The sequence below is a fragment of the Vidua chalybeata genome, chromosome 4, assembly GCF_026979565.1.
Source record: "Vidua chalybeata isolate OUT-0048 chromosome 4, bVidCha1 merged haplotype, whole genome shotgun sequence".
Taxonomy (NCBI): Eukaryota; Metazoa; Chordata; class Aves; order Passeriformes; family Viduidae; genus Vidua; species Vidua chalybeata.
In genome coordinates, this window is record NC_071533.1 from 42,531,807 (window position 1) to 42,549,733 (window position 17,927).

The 17,927-nt window shown below is 34.0% G+C and overlaps 1 protein-coding gene across 1 annotated transcript in view; it reads left to right on the plus strand.

The window, feature by feature from the left end:
- GPM6A (glycoprotein M6A) overlaps positions 1-16,781 on the plus strand; it is a 120,963-nt gene extending 104,182 nt beyond the window's left edge. Inside the window, exons 4-7 of the mRNA XM_053941521.1 lie at positions 5,064-5,217; positions 7,057-7,133; positions 8,447-8,512; positions 14,531-16,781. Coding sequence (XP_053797496.1) covers positions 5,064-5,217; positions 7,057-7,133; positions 8,447-8,512; positions 14,531-14,683 — 450 coding nt within the window. The 3' untranslated portion in view covers positions 14,684-16,781. The remainder of the gene's footprint in view (positions 1-5,063; positions 5,218-7,056; positions 7,134-8,446; positions 8,513-14,530) is intronic.
- The last annotated feature ends 1,146 nt before the right edge of the window (positions 16,782-17,927 follow it).

The following is a 17,927-nucleotide window of genomic DNA, read 5'->3' on the forward strand; positions in this document are numbered from 1 at the left end:
TTTCTGGGTAAAATAAACAAGATGAAGCAGAAGGCCTGAAAGGCAAAGGTCAGTTATGATTTTGAAGTTGGGGAAAGTACTAGAACTAAATAAGTTTTTATTAGTATTGAAATCAAATATATGGACAATTGAAAGTGAATGAGGCACTTGAGAGACAGGACAATTCAGCAGGAAATTGGAAAGATCTTTCTGTTCATGCTTTTGTGTGGCCAAAAAATCCAACACAGCGCCTTATTCTGGTATTTCCTGTTTGGAAAACGCACCCAAAACCAGGACTACACTGCACTGCAGAAGCCAGCTGCTTCCCAGTATTCCCATAAGAGACAGCCATGCTAACGCTGGGCTTATTCTGGGTCATGTCCAGCAGTGCCAGGGTTTCATAATGAAGCATAATAGGCTTTGAGCAGGATGGATGTACATGATCTGTGTAGGTACAGTTTTGATCTCTGCCAAAAACTGTTTAAGAGAATTTCTGAAGCTGTGAAGAGGTTTGGAAGGAACCTCTTAGTTCATGTAGCTGAAAGTAAACATTTTTTGTGTGTGTGATAGGATAATAAATCTAAATGTGACGGAAACACAGCAAGGTGCACATCTTTTTGCAACCCTCTGCATTGAGAGCTCACATCAGGGAGTTCATATAAAATAAATATATGATGAGATTGAGAGAAAGTGTAAAAGTAAGTACTGAGTGGTTTGGAACAAAGATAAAACTACATGGCAACATGAGCTTTCTGATGTTAAGTTTTATTTGGGCACTTAATTTGTTGTTATGTTTCTGTATTATTTTTCTTGTTGTAAGCAGTAGTGGCCTCATAAAATGAAATGAATGAAGTTTAATTTGTTTCCTTTTCATTCCATTTCTGTTTGTAGAAACTGTACCTTCTAGATAAGATTTCACTGTCTCTGTCCCTAGGGTCATTGAAGCCATCATACAATGTTTCTTCATGGGTACTAAATTATTGATAACAAAACTAAAATAAGAAGAGTGTTTGAAATTTAATGAATGCGCTTTTCATGGAACAAGTACCCATAAATTAGGAAAGAAGGAGGGAAAAAAAAACCCAAACCAACCAGTAACTGAAATCTTGATCATATTAAAATAGATAGGATTTGAGTAATGTTTTCAGTGGAAAAAGGATTTCAATCAGCAATGACCACCAGGGAAGTTGTGCTCCACACAAACAATTCCAGAATATGCTCTGAAATACCTGCTTCCTGACATCGGTGTGTTTTAATTAAAAAAATCATTCCAGAAGGTTGATGATTTGCCTGCTTTGATAATTTATAGCACAGAAATCCATTACAGGCACTGAAAAGCTTACAAAATCTGGCAAGAGCATTTTGCCAACCACAGTGATGATACCAAAAAAACCAAAACACTAAAAGGTTAAAGATTTCTTTGTTCAAATAATTATTCATTTCAGCTATTCTTTGCAAATGTGAGCTGAGTTTAAATTAGTGATCTTTCATCTTCATGATTTGGTAGATTAATTTCACTATCACTTCTAGTTTGTTTTGAATTAATGCATTTGGCTTCTTAGAGTGAAAATCGAACTGATCAGAGAGCGTAATTCTCACTATAAACACAATACCTAGGATGCTAAAGAACAAACTGTGATACCTCTTTAAGATGCTATACTGCTATTTCAGAAATCTTCAGCTTGTCACGTAGCAGAACGCTACTTCAAAGGAGAAAGATCCCTTTGAATCTCAGGAGATTGGGTTCTCAATTTAATTCCTGAAGAGAACAGGCGCCTTAAGCATTCCTTGTAAGTTCTCATGAGCAAAGAGAGAAGGTTGTAATAGCAGAGAAAATTATCTAAAAAAAGACTTTATTCTTCCCTGTGCTTTTTTTTTAATCAAATAATTCATCATTTCATTCAATTAAAAAAAAAAAAAAGAAGCTACCACTTGCTATTGCTAAAAATTAATTTGTTGTACAAGGTTAAATTATTTTTTACTGCCCTTACAGCAGGAAGTATATTACTGCCCAGATCACTGGGCACATTTCTGTGGTTTGCTTCACTGATATCAGTGATAGCAGCTTCCAGGCATAACCAATAATTACCACATGCTTTAACTTGAAGTTTTGTATTTTAGTTATTCTTACATAAACAAAGGAAACTTCCGTATTTTTTTCTGTCTTGGTGTTCTTGCTGTTATGATATGAAATTAGGCATGTCATTGGCCACTGGCTCTTCAGCTGAAAGCAACTGACAGAGGAAAACTGAAGTTCTTTCTTTTCTAAAATATGTTTTTAAAATGAAATCATCATTTGAGCAATTTTTCTGAGATACTCAAGCAATCAGATTCATGTTTTTAAAGAGAATCCTTTCCATAACAAACAAGCAAACAATTCTCTCTGAGATGGCAGCTCTTGTGACTCACAGCAACCATCATCTGACAGATTTCTACCATTTTATGCCCAAGGCAGATTTTTAGAGGCTAATAAGCTCTGTTTTCCCCCTCTTTGCTATCCTAGTGCTTTGTATTATCTCAGTAAAAATTTTTGAGTAGGCTTCTTCATCATTACTACAGATCAGAAAATAAATAGATATTAAAAAGAATTTGTATGCTCATGGTAAGACCTGTCTTTTTTTCTCCATTTGGTAATCACAAAATAGGAAGCTTCTCAAATATATATGGAGCCCAGTCATAAAAACAGTTGTTATGTTTCAGTGATGTAACTAATACAAAAGATTTAGTACTCCAATAAATTATTGTGGATGTGCTACACTGAGACGTGTATTAAATTAATTAAATATTGTTTATTTAACAAAATCTAGAAGGATCAAAAGTAAGACTTCAGACTTATTTTGTTTTGACAAGCTGAGAATATAGTCTAGGAGGCTGGTTTACTTTTAACACACTTCTAGAAAAGATGAGAATTTAAAGTCTATAACAAGACAGTCTTCTTTCTTATTTAGTATTCCTGCCTTAGAAGAAAATGAGTGCAACTCTTTAGATTGGTAATATATTAAGATTGGACATAGCACTTTAACTGGGAATTTATACCCCTGAATTTACATTTCTATGTAATTTTCCAAGTACTTATTTGTAAGTGTGTGCCTGGGGTGGAGACAGATATTTCTTCATTAACTTTAACACTGTAATATGGAAAGGGAAATAAAGAAAACAGTAGAAGAACGATAACAACAACAACAGAAAAAGGAACATGTACAGAGCAGTTTTTACTTGTGTTAACTATTTGCTCTGCAATAGATGGGATAGAATTTCCAATATATAAAGCTACTGATGCATGGAAATGTCTACAGCAGTATTCAAGACTGTGTATGTATTTTGGACTTTGCTATCACTTTCTCTATTTTACCAGTTGGGTTTCTAGTAACTGGGTTATTGGGAAAATTTGGTATGGAAGACAGCTGTTAACCTGCATGAATGCATTTTTAGAAATCTTTATATATAAATTAGACACACCAGTTTTTCATTTAAACTAGCTGGATGTTGAGGGAAAAGTTAAAACAGTTTGTAACTCTCAAGCTGCTAAGCATGGATGTAAAGTATGAGTATTGAAACACGGAGTACTAACTCAAGAAAAGGATAGAAAGTTGATATCAAAGGTATTAAACAGATTTTCAAACTACTACTACAAGTATCATTTACCTAGGGACAATCAGGAAAATTAATCTGAATTAAATTTTAAACTGGATTAATTAAACTACATTAAATCCCTGTGTAAGTATTCTTCCTCAGAATTAAAATTACTTTTATTTAATAATATTTGGAAGTGAATTAAAGTAAATCAAATTAAGGTCTCTTTAATATTGCTCGAGAACATCCATTCTATAACTTCAAACCAATAAAGGTACCTATTAAAATGCAGACCTTTTGTTGTTTTGGATTGCTTTTCCTGATCAGATCAATGTGGATAAGCCACCATGCTACAATTTTTAGCACATTTTACAATGTTTTAGATTCTGACTTTATTTCATTTACGTAACTAAAATCTGTACTTCTATTAAGCTTTTCCCTGTATTACCTGAATTGAGAGATCTAACATTAAAAAAAAAACCCAAACCAAAAAATATCCTCCATTTTCCCCTTATTTATTCTTTAAGATTTAGTTTTTAGCAGATTTTTGATCAGCTAATTCAGCTTTCAAAAATATTTATTTCTTATTCTCAGAGCCAATATCTTTCTGAGGCAAGCAGCTAGAAAAATATTAGTGCAATGGAAGTTTTTGTTTCCAGTAATGTGTTTTAGATTCATCAGCATTTGTGAAGCCACCAAAGGCTGGGGCCATTTGTATTCCATATTTAGAGATGAATTTCCACATTTTGCCATGTAGCCTCTTTATATGCTTTCTACAGCATAAAATGAAAAGATGGTTTGTTATTAATAAGTCTGTTTCCCAGTGGTGGCAGGCCTGCAAAGGAGCAGCAAGGTAGCATGTTTACATATTTATAGGACATTTGCTTACTATTTTTTCTGAATGATGAATTTGCTTGTAGACCCCAAACATTGTCTGAATGCAATAACAGAATGGCAAAAATATAGTCTCATTGGTTCAATGCCAAATGGATTTGCCAGTGAGGTTTTGTGGTAGTCATAGATAAAGGCTCATTTTGATTAAGAGCCCAATTTTAAAAGCAAAAGAAGCAAAGCCTACAGTATTTAATTTTAATTTTTTTTACTTCATGATTGATAGTGGAAGATAGAACCAGAGGGCCTCTTGTCCTAACTATGGAGTAGTGGTGATGAGAGAGAGAGACAGATATGTTTCACAGAGCGTGCAGCTGTCTGTACTTCAGGTGCTCTGCTTTGCATCCATTGTTGGCACAAGAGCGAGAGGAACATGGAGTAAGCTTGCACTTCTGGAAACGTAATTCTTGTTCTTCAAAAATGTCACATTAGTGCTCTGGCATCATTTTGACCTGATCATTAATGGATTATCTGACCAAAACCATAAATTAAATAAGAACAGAAACAGACAAAGCCAATCATAGATGCAATTGTTACTTCTCTGCGGTTCCTTTTTTTCCAATAGTGAATCAGTTCAGTTCTGACTTACCACTGGTTTTGTTTTCCTTTTATTGCTGCAGTTTATTATGCTGACATACATCTTTATGTTGGCCTGGCTTGGAGTTACAGCTTTCACTTCTCTGCCTGTTTACATGTACTTTAATCTGTGGACCATTTGCCGAAATGCCACCGTAGTGGATGGAGCTAATCTCTGCTTGGATCTTCGCCAGTATGGTACGTAAATCAAAAGCGCTAAATGAAAAGTAAGATTTCACAAAAGAAAGCATTCCACTGCTTTGCTTCCATGTAACTGAAATGAACTGTTCAGTATTTCTGAAGTAATCGTTAAGTGTCTCTCTCTGCCCTTTTACCCACTAGTCTAGGCAGTGTATAAAAGATAAACCCCAGAGTAATGAAAATTTGGCATGAGCTTTGGCTTACTCTCTTCAGAAATTGCTGTAACTTGTCTAAAATGCTTAATTAGTCATCTATCTGGAAAATGACTTTTAATTTTGTGGTAGGACACTGACTTGGAGATGTGAGATCCTAGAGTATCAGCTGTCTCTGCTGATTCATTGCTTTCAAAACCTTGATGAGGACCAACAGTACTGATAGTAACACTCTTAGAAAGTGGTGGAAAGAGAGATAGAGAGGGAATGGGGCTAAAGCCTGAATGGTGGAAGTTAGAATAATGTGGGGATATGCACCTATGTGTGTTTTGAGAGGATGTGAAATTTAGGTAGAAAGGAATTTGTGATCTTAAAATACCTGAAAATTCTTGTGTTGGTGATGGTAATTCAATTCCTTCCTTCTACAAGATTGGTTTGACTCTACATGTTATGGTCTTAGTAATTTCTCAACCCACAGAGCTTTGGATAATCATACTCTCAACAGACAGTTTCTTATCTTTCTTTTGTTTCCTTGGCCTGAAATAAAACCACAGTATATTTTTAATTGTTATGTGTAAATATAAAAGATGCTGCATTTCTTGGCAAAGAAATGTTTTCAATAATAGTAAACATTTCAATTAACCTGAAATAAAATATTTGACATTTTTCTTTCATGAGAGGGAAGGAAAGTTGGGGTTTTTTATTGTCTTTTATTTCCCCCTACACAGCATGGCAGGTGATTTTAAAAAGCAATTATCTGCATAGATCCCATCAAGTGTATTAATTTTTTTTCTATAACCTTTTATTTTGTTATTTTATCCATGTCTTTTTTATTAATTCTATTTAGTATGTTCATAGAACACTAACATATACAGTGTGTATTCTGTGAATGTACCTGTTTCCTGTAGATTCAGCTCAAAATTGATTAATGTTAGGAAAGAATCATTTTTCATGGTAACTGAGTTAATTGCAGTTTTTTCTTCAAGCTAGTCTTTCATTTAGTATCTGGACATTAGCTGAAGGAAGCAAGGTAGCAGATTCTACTTATTATTGCTGAAAAGAGAAACAATAAAGTATAAGTTTGTGTAATGCTTTTTTATAACTTGTGGAAGAAGCTTTATACTAGATTATACACAGCACATTTTTCCACATGAGGGTAGAGAAGGTTTATGAACATTTTAAGTATATAAACTGGTTGCAAATAATTTCTGTTTTTTTTTAACCATTGTGCTGATCAAAATAGGGAATAAAGATATTTTCAAAAATGGCAGAAAAAATGTTACCTACATGTTTCTTACTAGGGCTTTTACAAAATAGATAATGTGTTGTGTGCTGGCTGAAATAGAATAGAATCCTAGAAAGGTTTGTGTTGGAAGGCACCTTAAAGACAAGTTCCAACTCCTTGCAACGGAGCTGGGAGACATTAATCTAGATCAGGTTGCTCAGGACCTGTCCTTCAACACTTCCAGGGATGGCTGCTATAAGGTCTCTCCAAAACCTTCTCTTCTCTAGGCTGTGCAATCCCAACTGCCTCAGCTTGTCTTCACAGGAGAGTTGCTCCACACTCCTGATTGTCAACAAAACCCAGATATCATTGTTAAAATAGGTTCTTAGCTTTTCTCATATAAAGGAAGTTGATCTGTACCAGGAATTCCAAATAATGTGAATATTTATTCTTCTCTAGGTATTGTAACTATTGGAGAGGAAAAGAAGGTTTGCACCTCATCAGAAAGTTTCATCAAGATGTGTGACTCTAATGAGGTAAATAAATATCATAGTATTTTTGACAAATCCATAATATATGTTGTAGTAGGAAGTAGCTGATATATGTTTTCTTAATGTTAACAGTCTAATTCTATCTATGGTGATGAATTAAATCCCAGTGAAAAATACAGTCAAGCAAGTAGTTTTTCTAGTCTTGTACCAAATTTAGTCAATGCAATTTCTCCAACCATTTGTTTTCTAAATATACTTGTGGTTTATTCATTTGGGGTTTTTAATAATTCCAATATCTTTTTCTTTGTTACTGAGATGTTTTTGAAAGCAGCATTAGCCCCTGCTGCACAATGGATAGGTCCATACAATGCATCACTGATTGAAGGGCTCATGACTACTGTTGTGACAGGAGAGTAAAGATTTCAAATGGATTTGGCCAAACCTTGTTGAGCATTAGGATAGTAGGTCTTAGTACATTTATCTTTGTAGTTTTTCCCTTGGGCAAATGCCACCTGTTTCAGTGCAGCTGAAGGTTCTGGTTTTGTTTTGAAATGATAATGGATGAAGACAGGACAAACAAAATTACATCTGCCTAAAAAAAAGAGAGGCTAAAATGTTGATCCCTCTGAAGCCAGAAGGATCAATACTTCCTAAGTGTTTTACTGGGTCTTACTGTTGTTGAATCAATCTTAGAAGGAAGGTACACAATCCTCCCTATACCAAAACCATCTAAGAAAATTCAGCTTTTGAGATGCAGTTGACTCTCTGTGGCTGCTGCATAAACCAGGTCACTGAAATTAAAAGCAAATGTAATAATTTGGTTTGGGGGGAGGTGAGGTGAGGATGGTGGTTAATTTGAATTATGTAAGTAACCTGGTTTATATTATATCACTATGAAGAAATTTGAGAGGAAAGTGGATCAATATAGGAGGATGGAAAGCTACAGTTAATGAAGGGAAAATGGGGTTTCTTAGGCTGTCTCTGCCACTGGAGAAGCCACCACAAACATAATTCTTGTAAACTAGTACTGTAGTATTGTAGCATAAAAAAAACCCAAAGAAAACCCTCAAAATGTGCTGGATTCTTTATTTTAAATAATTAATTTTCTTAATATTTTTATTATGTAAGTGCTGTATATTTAAATAGAATTATGCTTTTTCCCCGACATTGTAACAAAACAAGCACAAGCACAATGACATGTATTGATATCAATCTCTTGGAAAAATATTCCTATTCACTACTTTTGTGGAAGAGTGGCACCAGGAAGTTAATTATTTTTTCTATGTTAGTCTGAATTTTTGTTCATTTTCTATTTGCTGTACAACCATGAAAGTCCTTCTCTTTGCCTCCCTTTGCAGCTAAACATGACATTCCATTTGTTCATTGTGGCACTTGCTGGAGCTGGAGCAGCAGTCATTGCTATGGTAAGCTATCCAACACTCTACACCTCATCTGAATTGCTGATACCTTCTGGTTCTGACTTAAGATCATCTGTTCAATTTCCATACTATCACTTAAAGCTATTATTAAATTATAGTTCTGTAATCCAATACTCTCCCTTTTTCCTCCTTTTTTTTTTTAATATATTGATGAATTCCCTTTAAAGTAGAATATCATGATTACTTTTTGAGTTCAAAAAACACCTTTAAGTACATGCTAAGGATTTTTACTGTTCTCTTGCTGCATTCAGATGAGTGTCTGAATTCACATGTCTGTGTTGTAACCATAGTATTATACTTTTATGATCTCTGCCTTTCTGGGTATTCATAGGCTTGCCATGCTGCTATTTTAGGAGCAGAATCTTTTTGTCAGTTCTGTGCATATATATGAATGTGTTGACTTTTCTGTCAGGACTAATTTTTTCTGCTCCTTTATAATGAAGATTGCTTTAAATTTTGACATTTTGTCAATGAGAAGGTTCCACTGAGAAAAAAAGTATGTGAGCTAGTGCCCTGCTCTTCTGTCTTTTGTCTGCTGTATTTGCTTAAGCATAAAGATATTTTTAGACTCACAATTCTCTGCTGGTGTAGGTTTGCATTGTGCACACTGAAATGGGAAATGAAAAGTGACTGTTACTTGGTTCTGATACATTCATTAGTGTTAGTGGTGGTGATTCCTATATACTGCTTATACTAATAATTTTTTATGGATCATAGGGACGTGATTTATTTTTATCCTTATAATTACATTCATAAAAAAGTACAATAAAAATATTCAATTAAGTTAGTACTCCTCTTACATCAATGGTTTTTTTTGTTTTTTCTTCCATTTTTTCATTATTACATGACATCCTGCAAACAGCAAAGATAGCTAAATGGAAAATATATATTTTCAATGTAGTTTTTTGTTTCAAGGCCACAAATAATAAGTGCTATAGTAGAATACAATTCATAATAATAATTTAGTTGTTTTTTCAAACTGAAATTTTTCTGCGTATAGTTCCAAAAAAGGTGACCATATAGCAATTATGATAATACATCATTAGTGTTAGGAAACAAAATCTAAAAGATCATTAGTTTTCTACTGTATGATTATTTTGAAGTATATTCAGTAGATATCATAAAATGCTATTTTGTTGAGATGAAAATTCTGCATTTCAAACGATTTGAAATTCAAGCAATTTGCTATTTGAATCCAAACAGCCACCAAAGGATATTCAATGAAAAATAACACATCTTCAGTGAAAACAAATTAAGTACATTGTGCCACATAGTTTAAAAACATAATACTTTCAATGAAGTTTTTAAAAAGAAGCTCAGTATATCAAAGATACCATAGATGCATTACACCAGGCACAAATACCCTTTGAATTCACTTTGATGGTGCACATTTATTCACATATTTTTAAATGATTAGCCATATGCAAGTGTGATTTCTGTTGAATTCTGTAACTGCAAGAGCAGACATGATAACACTGTTCCAACAAAATTATAAATTGATATTCTAATTGGTAGTAAATTGCATACTGTTCCAGTGCTGGTAGATGTGTGTTTCATTAAATGTTTGCAACAGTTTGGTATGTTTTTTCAAGTTTGTAACTATACTGTTTGTTTTTAACCTACCGTTCCAATTTGTTAGGTACCTGCTAAAGACTAGCACATTCCACTCTTTGACAGTGTAATTTCTAAAACCAGCATACCAGACCACATCTGTAGGTTGTGGTCACACTTGACACAGTACCCCAAACACAAGAGATAGGACATGAGAAAAAATTCAGAATTTTGTAGTTGGACATGCAGATATTAAAAGTTTCTCCTTTAAGGGTAGTTTACATTCCCAAGGTAAAAGTAATTTAAGGGAGTAATTTGGGGTCCTAACTATCTCATCCAGGATGAAGAAGAAATCTTTTTTCTCCAGGTCTTACACTCAAATTAGTAGACAGAGATAATGCATCAGCAGAGAGAAACAGTGTGCAGAAGTCATTTCAGTCATTGGAGAACCAGTGCTCTTCACTACATGTGCTGCTTCAAGAATAATTACAAATATGAAATGATGACACTTGTCTTTGTGTATATCCAGAACATGTTTGTGAAATTCAACAGGAAAATTAGATTAAAATACCAGTCTTTTACAAAAGAAAAAGCTTATTAATATAATGCACTCTTAAAAGATTTCTTGCAAACAATTATTTTAAAACAGAATAGTCCATCTGACTAAAGTGGTAAGTATACTGTATTTATGGCCAGCCAGTAACAGTAGTGCAACATCAGTGCTAAATGACAGAATTGGTAAAATCTGTTTCCTGAAATGACATTTTAAGTTATGACATCAATATACTCCACTATATCCTCACTTCTGGACTTGTAAACATTTGCAAGTGCCAGACTATTTAATTTCTGAAGATTTTTTAAACTCTCTAATGTCTATATGATTCTACAAAATTCACAAAAGAATCAGCTTATTCATAATTGTCAAGTCCATCTGTACTCAGGATACTTTTCATAAAACTGTATTTGAATAAGGTATTTTTAAAAAGTAGTCATTTCTTACAAAACCACTGAAAAACTTGTTAAAACTTGCAAAACCATTTGATCAAAATCACAATTTCCTCATATCTCTTGGTCTCAGATTTGTTTATGAATGTTAGAATCTTTTCACAATTCACTAGATACCTCTTTAGTCTGCAGAGGAGAATGTTAGTTTTGGGGTTCAAAAGGAGAATTCTCCTATGTATTAGGACTGATATATAGAAAACCTCATCTATTTTACAGTATATGTCAGGGCAAGTTTCATTTTGCAGCAAAGAACACTGTAGAAGAGTTTATTTTGAAAATTTATCATTCTTATGTCAATGCAAGATGGGGGAAAAAAGAACCAAAACCAAAACCTGATAGAATTATTTATGTTGTAAATGCTTTTTGAGAGTCTTTATCATGGAAAAAATAGCCAGGCTTTTGAATCATATTTAATTTGTACTATATATTATTCTGAGCAGTACTACTGTTCTTTCTTATGTCTGAATGGATAACAAATGCATATGGAATAGATTATTACAATAATACTTATAAATTTTACTGTTGTCAGTGTTGTGTTAGACAGAAACAGAAGACTTGAAGTGGTTTAAATGTAAGCTCTAGCATTCAACATTTGATTGTGAACTCAGTATACATTCTACCTGTGATGTTTCCCCAAAAACACTGTAGAAAAACTTAAGTTACCATGTGAGCTAGTAACTCTTTTGCCTTAAATACTGCAGAAATTGTGTCCTGTTAGGTGGAGATGCAATCAGTTCTCCTGAAATAGGAACCAGGGAAGCGTAAAGTGGTCTATTCTTCTCCCCAGTATCATTGTGCTCTTCTGCAGGATGTGAGATGCATGTAAAGGGAGGAATTAAAGTTATTTAAACTTGGGTCCTGGGGAAGTAGTGACATGTCCTGCATGGAAAAATAAAACAACCAAAAAAGAACCCACCCCAAATAGCCAATCCCACAATTTCTAAACACTGAAGCATACTTTCACCTTATGAAGAAATCTAAGCAGGAATAGGTATGGAAAGACCCTGCACTACCTTGCATATGTCTGTAATTGAAACCTCCTGAGGCAGACTGTGGAAGCTGCCTGGCTTCAATTTAAATAAACCTTGACGAGGGCCCCACTGGCTTCAGGCTATTCAGGTCATGGAATTGTGAAATGCAATTAGACAGCCACTTAGAAATGACCTCCTTAGTGTGGCAATGTTATCTAGGAACTTGGTGTAAAAATAAAAAACAAAGGTGATATTACTCTTCAATGTATATGTCATTATAAACGTGGATATACATTTGAGGTTATATAAGTTAAAGTATGTGTTTCCTGGCAAGTCTTCCTGGCAAGTCTTCCTACTTATACTGAATATGAACTCCAAGTGTTTTCAATAGTTGTTAGAGTAGTTTGATTCAGTTACTTCACAAGGAAGGGATGGGCACAGAATGGGTGTTTAATGAAGGTCAGACTATTACCAATATGCCATCAAAATAGTCTCTTTTTTAACAAAGAAAAATGCTGTGTGAAATTGCAAGAGATTAAGTTATTTTTTTTTTTTACTGGGTCATTACTAAATATTTTGTGAGGGTAAGAAAAAGTGCCTACATAATCTCATTTTTATCACAGATTATTCAGCTGCAAGGAATTCTGGCAAATATGTTTTAAAGGGTCATGAAGATGTGAGCACAATGCTCAGATAGCCCCCACTTTCAGGATTCTCATGTCTGCAATCTGTTTGAGGTTCAGACTGTATTTTTAACTGAAATTTCAGACTCAATGAACCAGTATTCATGTTTTCAATGGATGCAAATTGCAGTTGAGATGACAAAACTTTTAGGATTACCAGCCTGTTTATTTTGATTTTTCTCAATAGTTTTACTGTGGAGAATTTAAGGTGTTTCATTCAGTACAAGGGGGATCCAGGATTAGGGTCTTTTATTTGATCTACAAATGCCTGATCCAGAAACTACCCAAGCTGAAAGCTTTTGGAAGAGCTGAGTTAGGATAGGTGTTTCTTTTTCCTGTGTACTGAATTATGACTAGAGAGTGTCCCAGAGTGACACACAACATGCTGCCATCTCCAACATCTATACTCACGGATTGCTTTGCTAGTGTTGTTCTCTAGATATCAAGAAAATCCTAAAGATGTGTAGAAATACTCTCTAGTTTTTTTTCCCTAGAGGACAGAGTCTCCGAACAACTCCTTTCTACTTTATGTCTCCTCAAGTCAGACAGTATTCTTCAAATAAGGATTAATTGGAAACTTGACATAAAACATGAGGTTAAAAAAGGTAGCAAAACTATCTGGTCTTTTTAAGGGCTTTAGAATGCTTTCCTTGATCTTAATTATCCAGATTAAGAAATGTGGTTTTGCCTGTAGTAATCAGCAACAGTTGCCAACAAACAATTCTGACAAAAAAATGTCCAAATATTCCAAAAGAAAAAAAAAAAAAATTAGAATGGATCTGTTCATCTAGTATGAATCTAAGATACTCATATCTACAACAATACAACATGAACAAGAGAACTTGCATAATCTCAAGGTGGTTTTTTTATTATTTATTGTATTATTATTCTATTTTCCATGAACTGAATCCCAGTATAATTTCTTGATTTCTTAGAGAGGGGTGAAATATTTTGTATTTCACAAAATTGTCCATTGCTTCTGAGGAAAAGGATTAACATAAATTAAAGAGATGCTCTCATCAGAAAGTGTCTGAAATCCTGCTAGGGAAGTAATAAATGTCTAGAGAGTCCCAGCATAAACTAGTTGAATATCCTTGTGGAATACTTTTATTTTCTGACTGAATACAGAGTAAACAGGGCATCCAATTTTTTTCCCCACTATGTTTTGTCACATTTTGCCTAACTAAACTTATTTTTCCCTTATTGACAATTTTTCCCCAGATTGGCAAGTTAAATAAAGCTAGAATTGTAATTGAAAGAAGTCATGGCTAAATGGAAAGAAAATGCTAACTTTAACAAAAATTAAGAAGCAAAACATTCTGTAATTGTATTAGATATATGCAATCATAAGATGTGTCTATGGCATATTTCGATCTTAAGAACTTTAACAAAAACTTCTTCAGTGGGGAAAAGTGTACAATAAATACATAACCAGAAGGCATTTTTACATGTACATTTGCAGACTAGCAGAAAAATAATGCAGGGATGATTTGGAATTTGGATTTTTCAGGTTTTAGTTTGTGGGGTTTTTTTGGGTTATTTTTGTTTTTTTTTTTTTTTTTTTATATCTATTGCTACCAACTACTAGTTATAGTGACAGCAACAACGGTGAGATGAGTAATCTGAAAATTAATGAGGCCTGAATTTGCCATCAGGGTTCTATACTACTTCTTGACACAAGAATGCCTAGCTCCTACTGATGAGAACCCAGTCCCTGTCCTACAGCCTCCAAATTTACACGTGCTCTATTCTGACTACTTCTATTGTTTAACACTGTGTTACCTCTCTTTCAGGTTCATTATCTCATGGTCTTGTCTGCCAACTGGGCCTATGTGAAAGATGCTTGCAGAATGCAAAAATATGAGGATATTAAATCAAAGGAAGAACAAGAGCTGCATGATATTCATTCTACTCGCTCTAAAGAGAGGCTCAATGCTTATACATAAAAGAAACCTTGTCTTACTTCCTAACACGTGAATGCTTTGTTGTTTAACTAAAGGCCATCCTACCATTTTAAAAACAATTGAAAGTGCTTCTCACAAAAGATAGTTTGGGTGACTTACATATCACCTACATACAATTCTTGGTTGTCTAGCACTTGGTTTCTTAATTAGTTCTTACTTTGTGTGACCATTCTATACCACAAAGCTCCTAAATAGCCTTTCCTGAATCCCTTTAGGCTAATTAGTTCTGATAGGTCAAGGATACTAAACTATTGTCAAATACAACTACGTGTTTGATTTTTTTAATCACTTTGTATGTGTTATGCATAACACCTTTTGCATTGTTTCTTATATGTTTTTGGAAAAAAAAGTAGCTTTTTATACTTTTTAGTTTTGAGTTCAGTAACTACTTTAACTACAGGTATACTTCAAAGGGACCATTGTACATGATGTACAATATATAAAGAAAACATTCTGATGACTTTCCTTTATATATGGAAAACCTGCCAGAGGGACCCTGATCAACTTGAATGAAGGTCCTAAGAACGTTTTAAACAATCAAAGGTGCAATTTCTAAATTTGTAATAGTGGGTAAAAAAATAAAAAAAAAGCGAAAAAAGAAAAAAAGAAAAAAAGAAAAAAGTGCTTCTTATCTTTGTTAACATTGTATTATTGATGTTTTTAAAGAATATTCTCTTGTTTCAAGTTCCATGGGTGATAATTCCTGTTTGTATTGTGAGCATGCAGTCCGTGGTGCTAACAATGCATGGCCACTTGCCTTTTGAAGGAATTCAATACCACGGCTACCTGTTAACGAGTTATGGTATATAGACAACTGTTAATTAAGTGATATAGTTATTCATAGTTTTCTACAGAATAATCTCTCTTTAATTCAATGATGGTTATGCTAAATTGGAGCTGTCCATGTGATGATGTAAGAAATTACTGCTTAGCTACATTTATGAAAGTAATATATCAAAAATGCAGTGACCATAGGAGTCAGATGTCTTTTTACCTGCTTTAAAAATTTAAATGGATTGCACCTGTCTGAACTGTAAAAGATATATTAAAGGAGACTTCCATAAATGTTATAGCTTGGCTTCTAGCTTTCCTACACATAATGGTTTACCTGTATTACGTTGAAGTAAGGTGAAAGACCACTACAGAGCTTATTATTTCAAAGTGTAGTAATATATTTGAACTTTTATTTTGATATGAAAATGTTATCAGAATGATAGGTCATCCTAATTTGAAATAACTATCTGTATCAAAAACAGAACAAAAAACCCTATTTAAGAAAAGTTGGTATTATTGGACCAAATTTGCTGGATTTTTTTTTTTTTATTTTGCCTATTTCTAATGCTACAAGAATGCTGTAAAGTGTCTTTTAAAGTGATGTAGCCTGACAAGACATTTTTGTCAGTGTTAAAAATCTTAGGTAGTTTTGTGCACTTATTGGACCATTGTGAATTCTCTCTCAGTGTAAGTGCATTTCTAATAAAACTTCTTGAGTAAAACTCTTCTTTGTACTATTACTAGTCATGCATCATCAGTAATTTTTAACAATTCTTGTAGTAAGTAGAAGGTAATACTATAGTTACTTGTGGCATGATAATGCATTAAGTAGTATTAGTTGGTTGAGTTCTTTTTCTTTTTCTTTTCTTTTGCTTGTTTTGGGGCTTTTTTGTTGTGTTTTTGATTTGGGGTTTTGGTTTTGGTTTGGATTTTTTTTTTACACTTAAGCTGTCCTACGGGGTCAACAGTTTTCTGATAATGTGCAGTACCGGTATTACAGTTCTGCAAAAAGTATTAGGAACCTCTTTTTGGATTCTATATTGTAGTGTTTCAGTTTTGTGTCTTAAAATGTTTGTGCTGATTTTTAAAACTATGTCTTTTAAACTCATGTAATGATGTTAATGCTTTTGGCTCTTCTCTGGTATTAGAGTTTGTATTTTCACAAAGAATGCTTTGTAGCAGGCATTACAATTAATCTGTTTTGTACATAAATGTGCCAACAGCTTGATGGTGGCGTTTTTGAAATGTAGAACAAAGTGCTTGCAAAATGTAATAAACACACTTGTGTACTTTGTGTTCTTGTTAATTCTTTGTGTAGTTTTTCTTTGCCTATACTGGACAGGTCACTGTAACCAGAAATGGAAGAAGCTTGTTTCTCCTACAGACCTTGCTATTGCACAGATTGCTTTGAATGTGTCTACTAATCAGCATTTAGTGTCAGAAATCATATATCTTAAGACTAAGACAGTAAAATATTTTCTAAGAGCAGAGTTTCATAGTCTAGGAAGTGCCAGGTAGCAGGAGCCATACTTGCTATATTTTTAACGTATCAGTCAAAAGAAAAATGGGAAAGATTCCCATTACTACAGTGTCATTTGGAAGAGCTCAGCAGAAACTGATCTGACAGCAGTTTGAATATTGCTGAGGATACTGATTTCTGGATGGTACAGTAGCTAATACTTTGAAGCCTCAAAAATAGCACTACATTACTTACATGCATGTAAAGTAATTTTAATGGTTAAGAGAGATCTATAGCTGTGCCAGCTAACCTGATACCACTAAGGAAAATTATTTAAAATACAGTTTCACACTGTGTTTGTTTCTCAGTTAATTAGCTGTTATGGAGATTTTTGTGTGCTCTCAGTGAGAACATGTGCCCGCCCATAATCGCAAATCATTTTTCAGAAGCAGCACAAGCCAGGGAGTAGAGGAGCTTCCCACAGCACAGCACATCAGTCATAAGTGATTCACTTCAAAGTCTGAGCATATTTGGTTTATTCCAGAGACTTTTCTCTTTGTTGACAGCCTAAGCTGATTTCTCCTGAGGTAGGCTGCATGGATCTTGACTTCTATAAACTCTTCTGTGCTTAATCTAAACTTGTGTCTATTGTGCTTTTAAGAAACAAGAATGAACATTTTAGGTTCATCTGTTTGGTGCAGGTTTTTGCTGGACAAAAGGCTGCAGTTAAATGAAAATGTATAGTTTAAGAGGATTCCAGCCCTAGATGCTTAATTTTGCATGTTCATCACAGTTTACTATGCCCCATAAATACTATTAATAGCATGTTACAAAAGAGATTTAAAAAATTATTTGAGGCAGACATCCTTCCCAGTCCCTGTCTCCCACTCACATCACCCCCTTTTCTTTTGCACGAGATCATTTTATCCCTCAGCAGCAGTTTTTCTGCTTTGAGCACAAGCAGATAAAACATTGAATCAGCATGATTTGGAC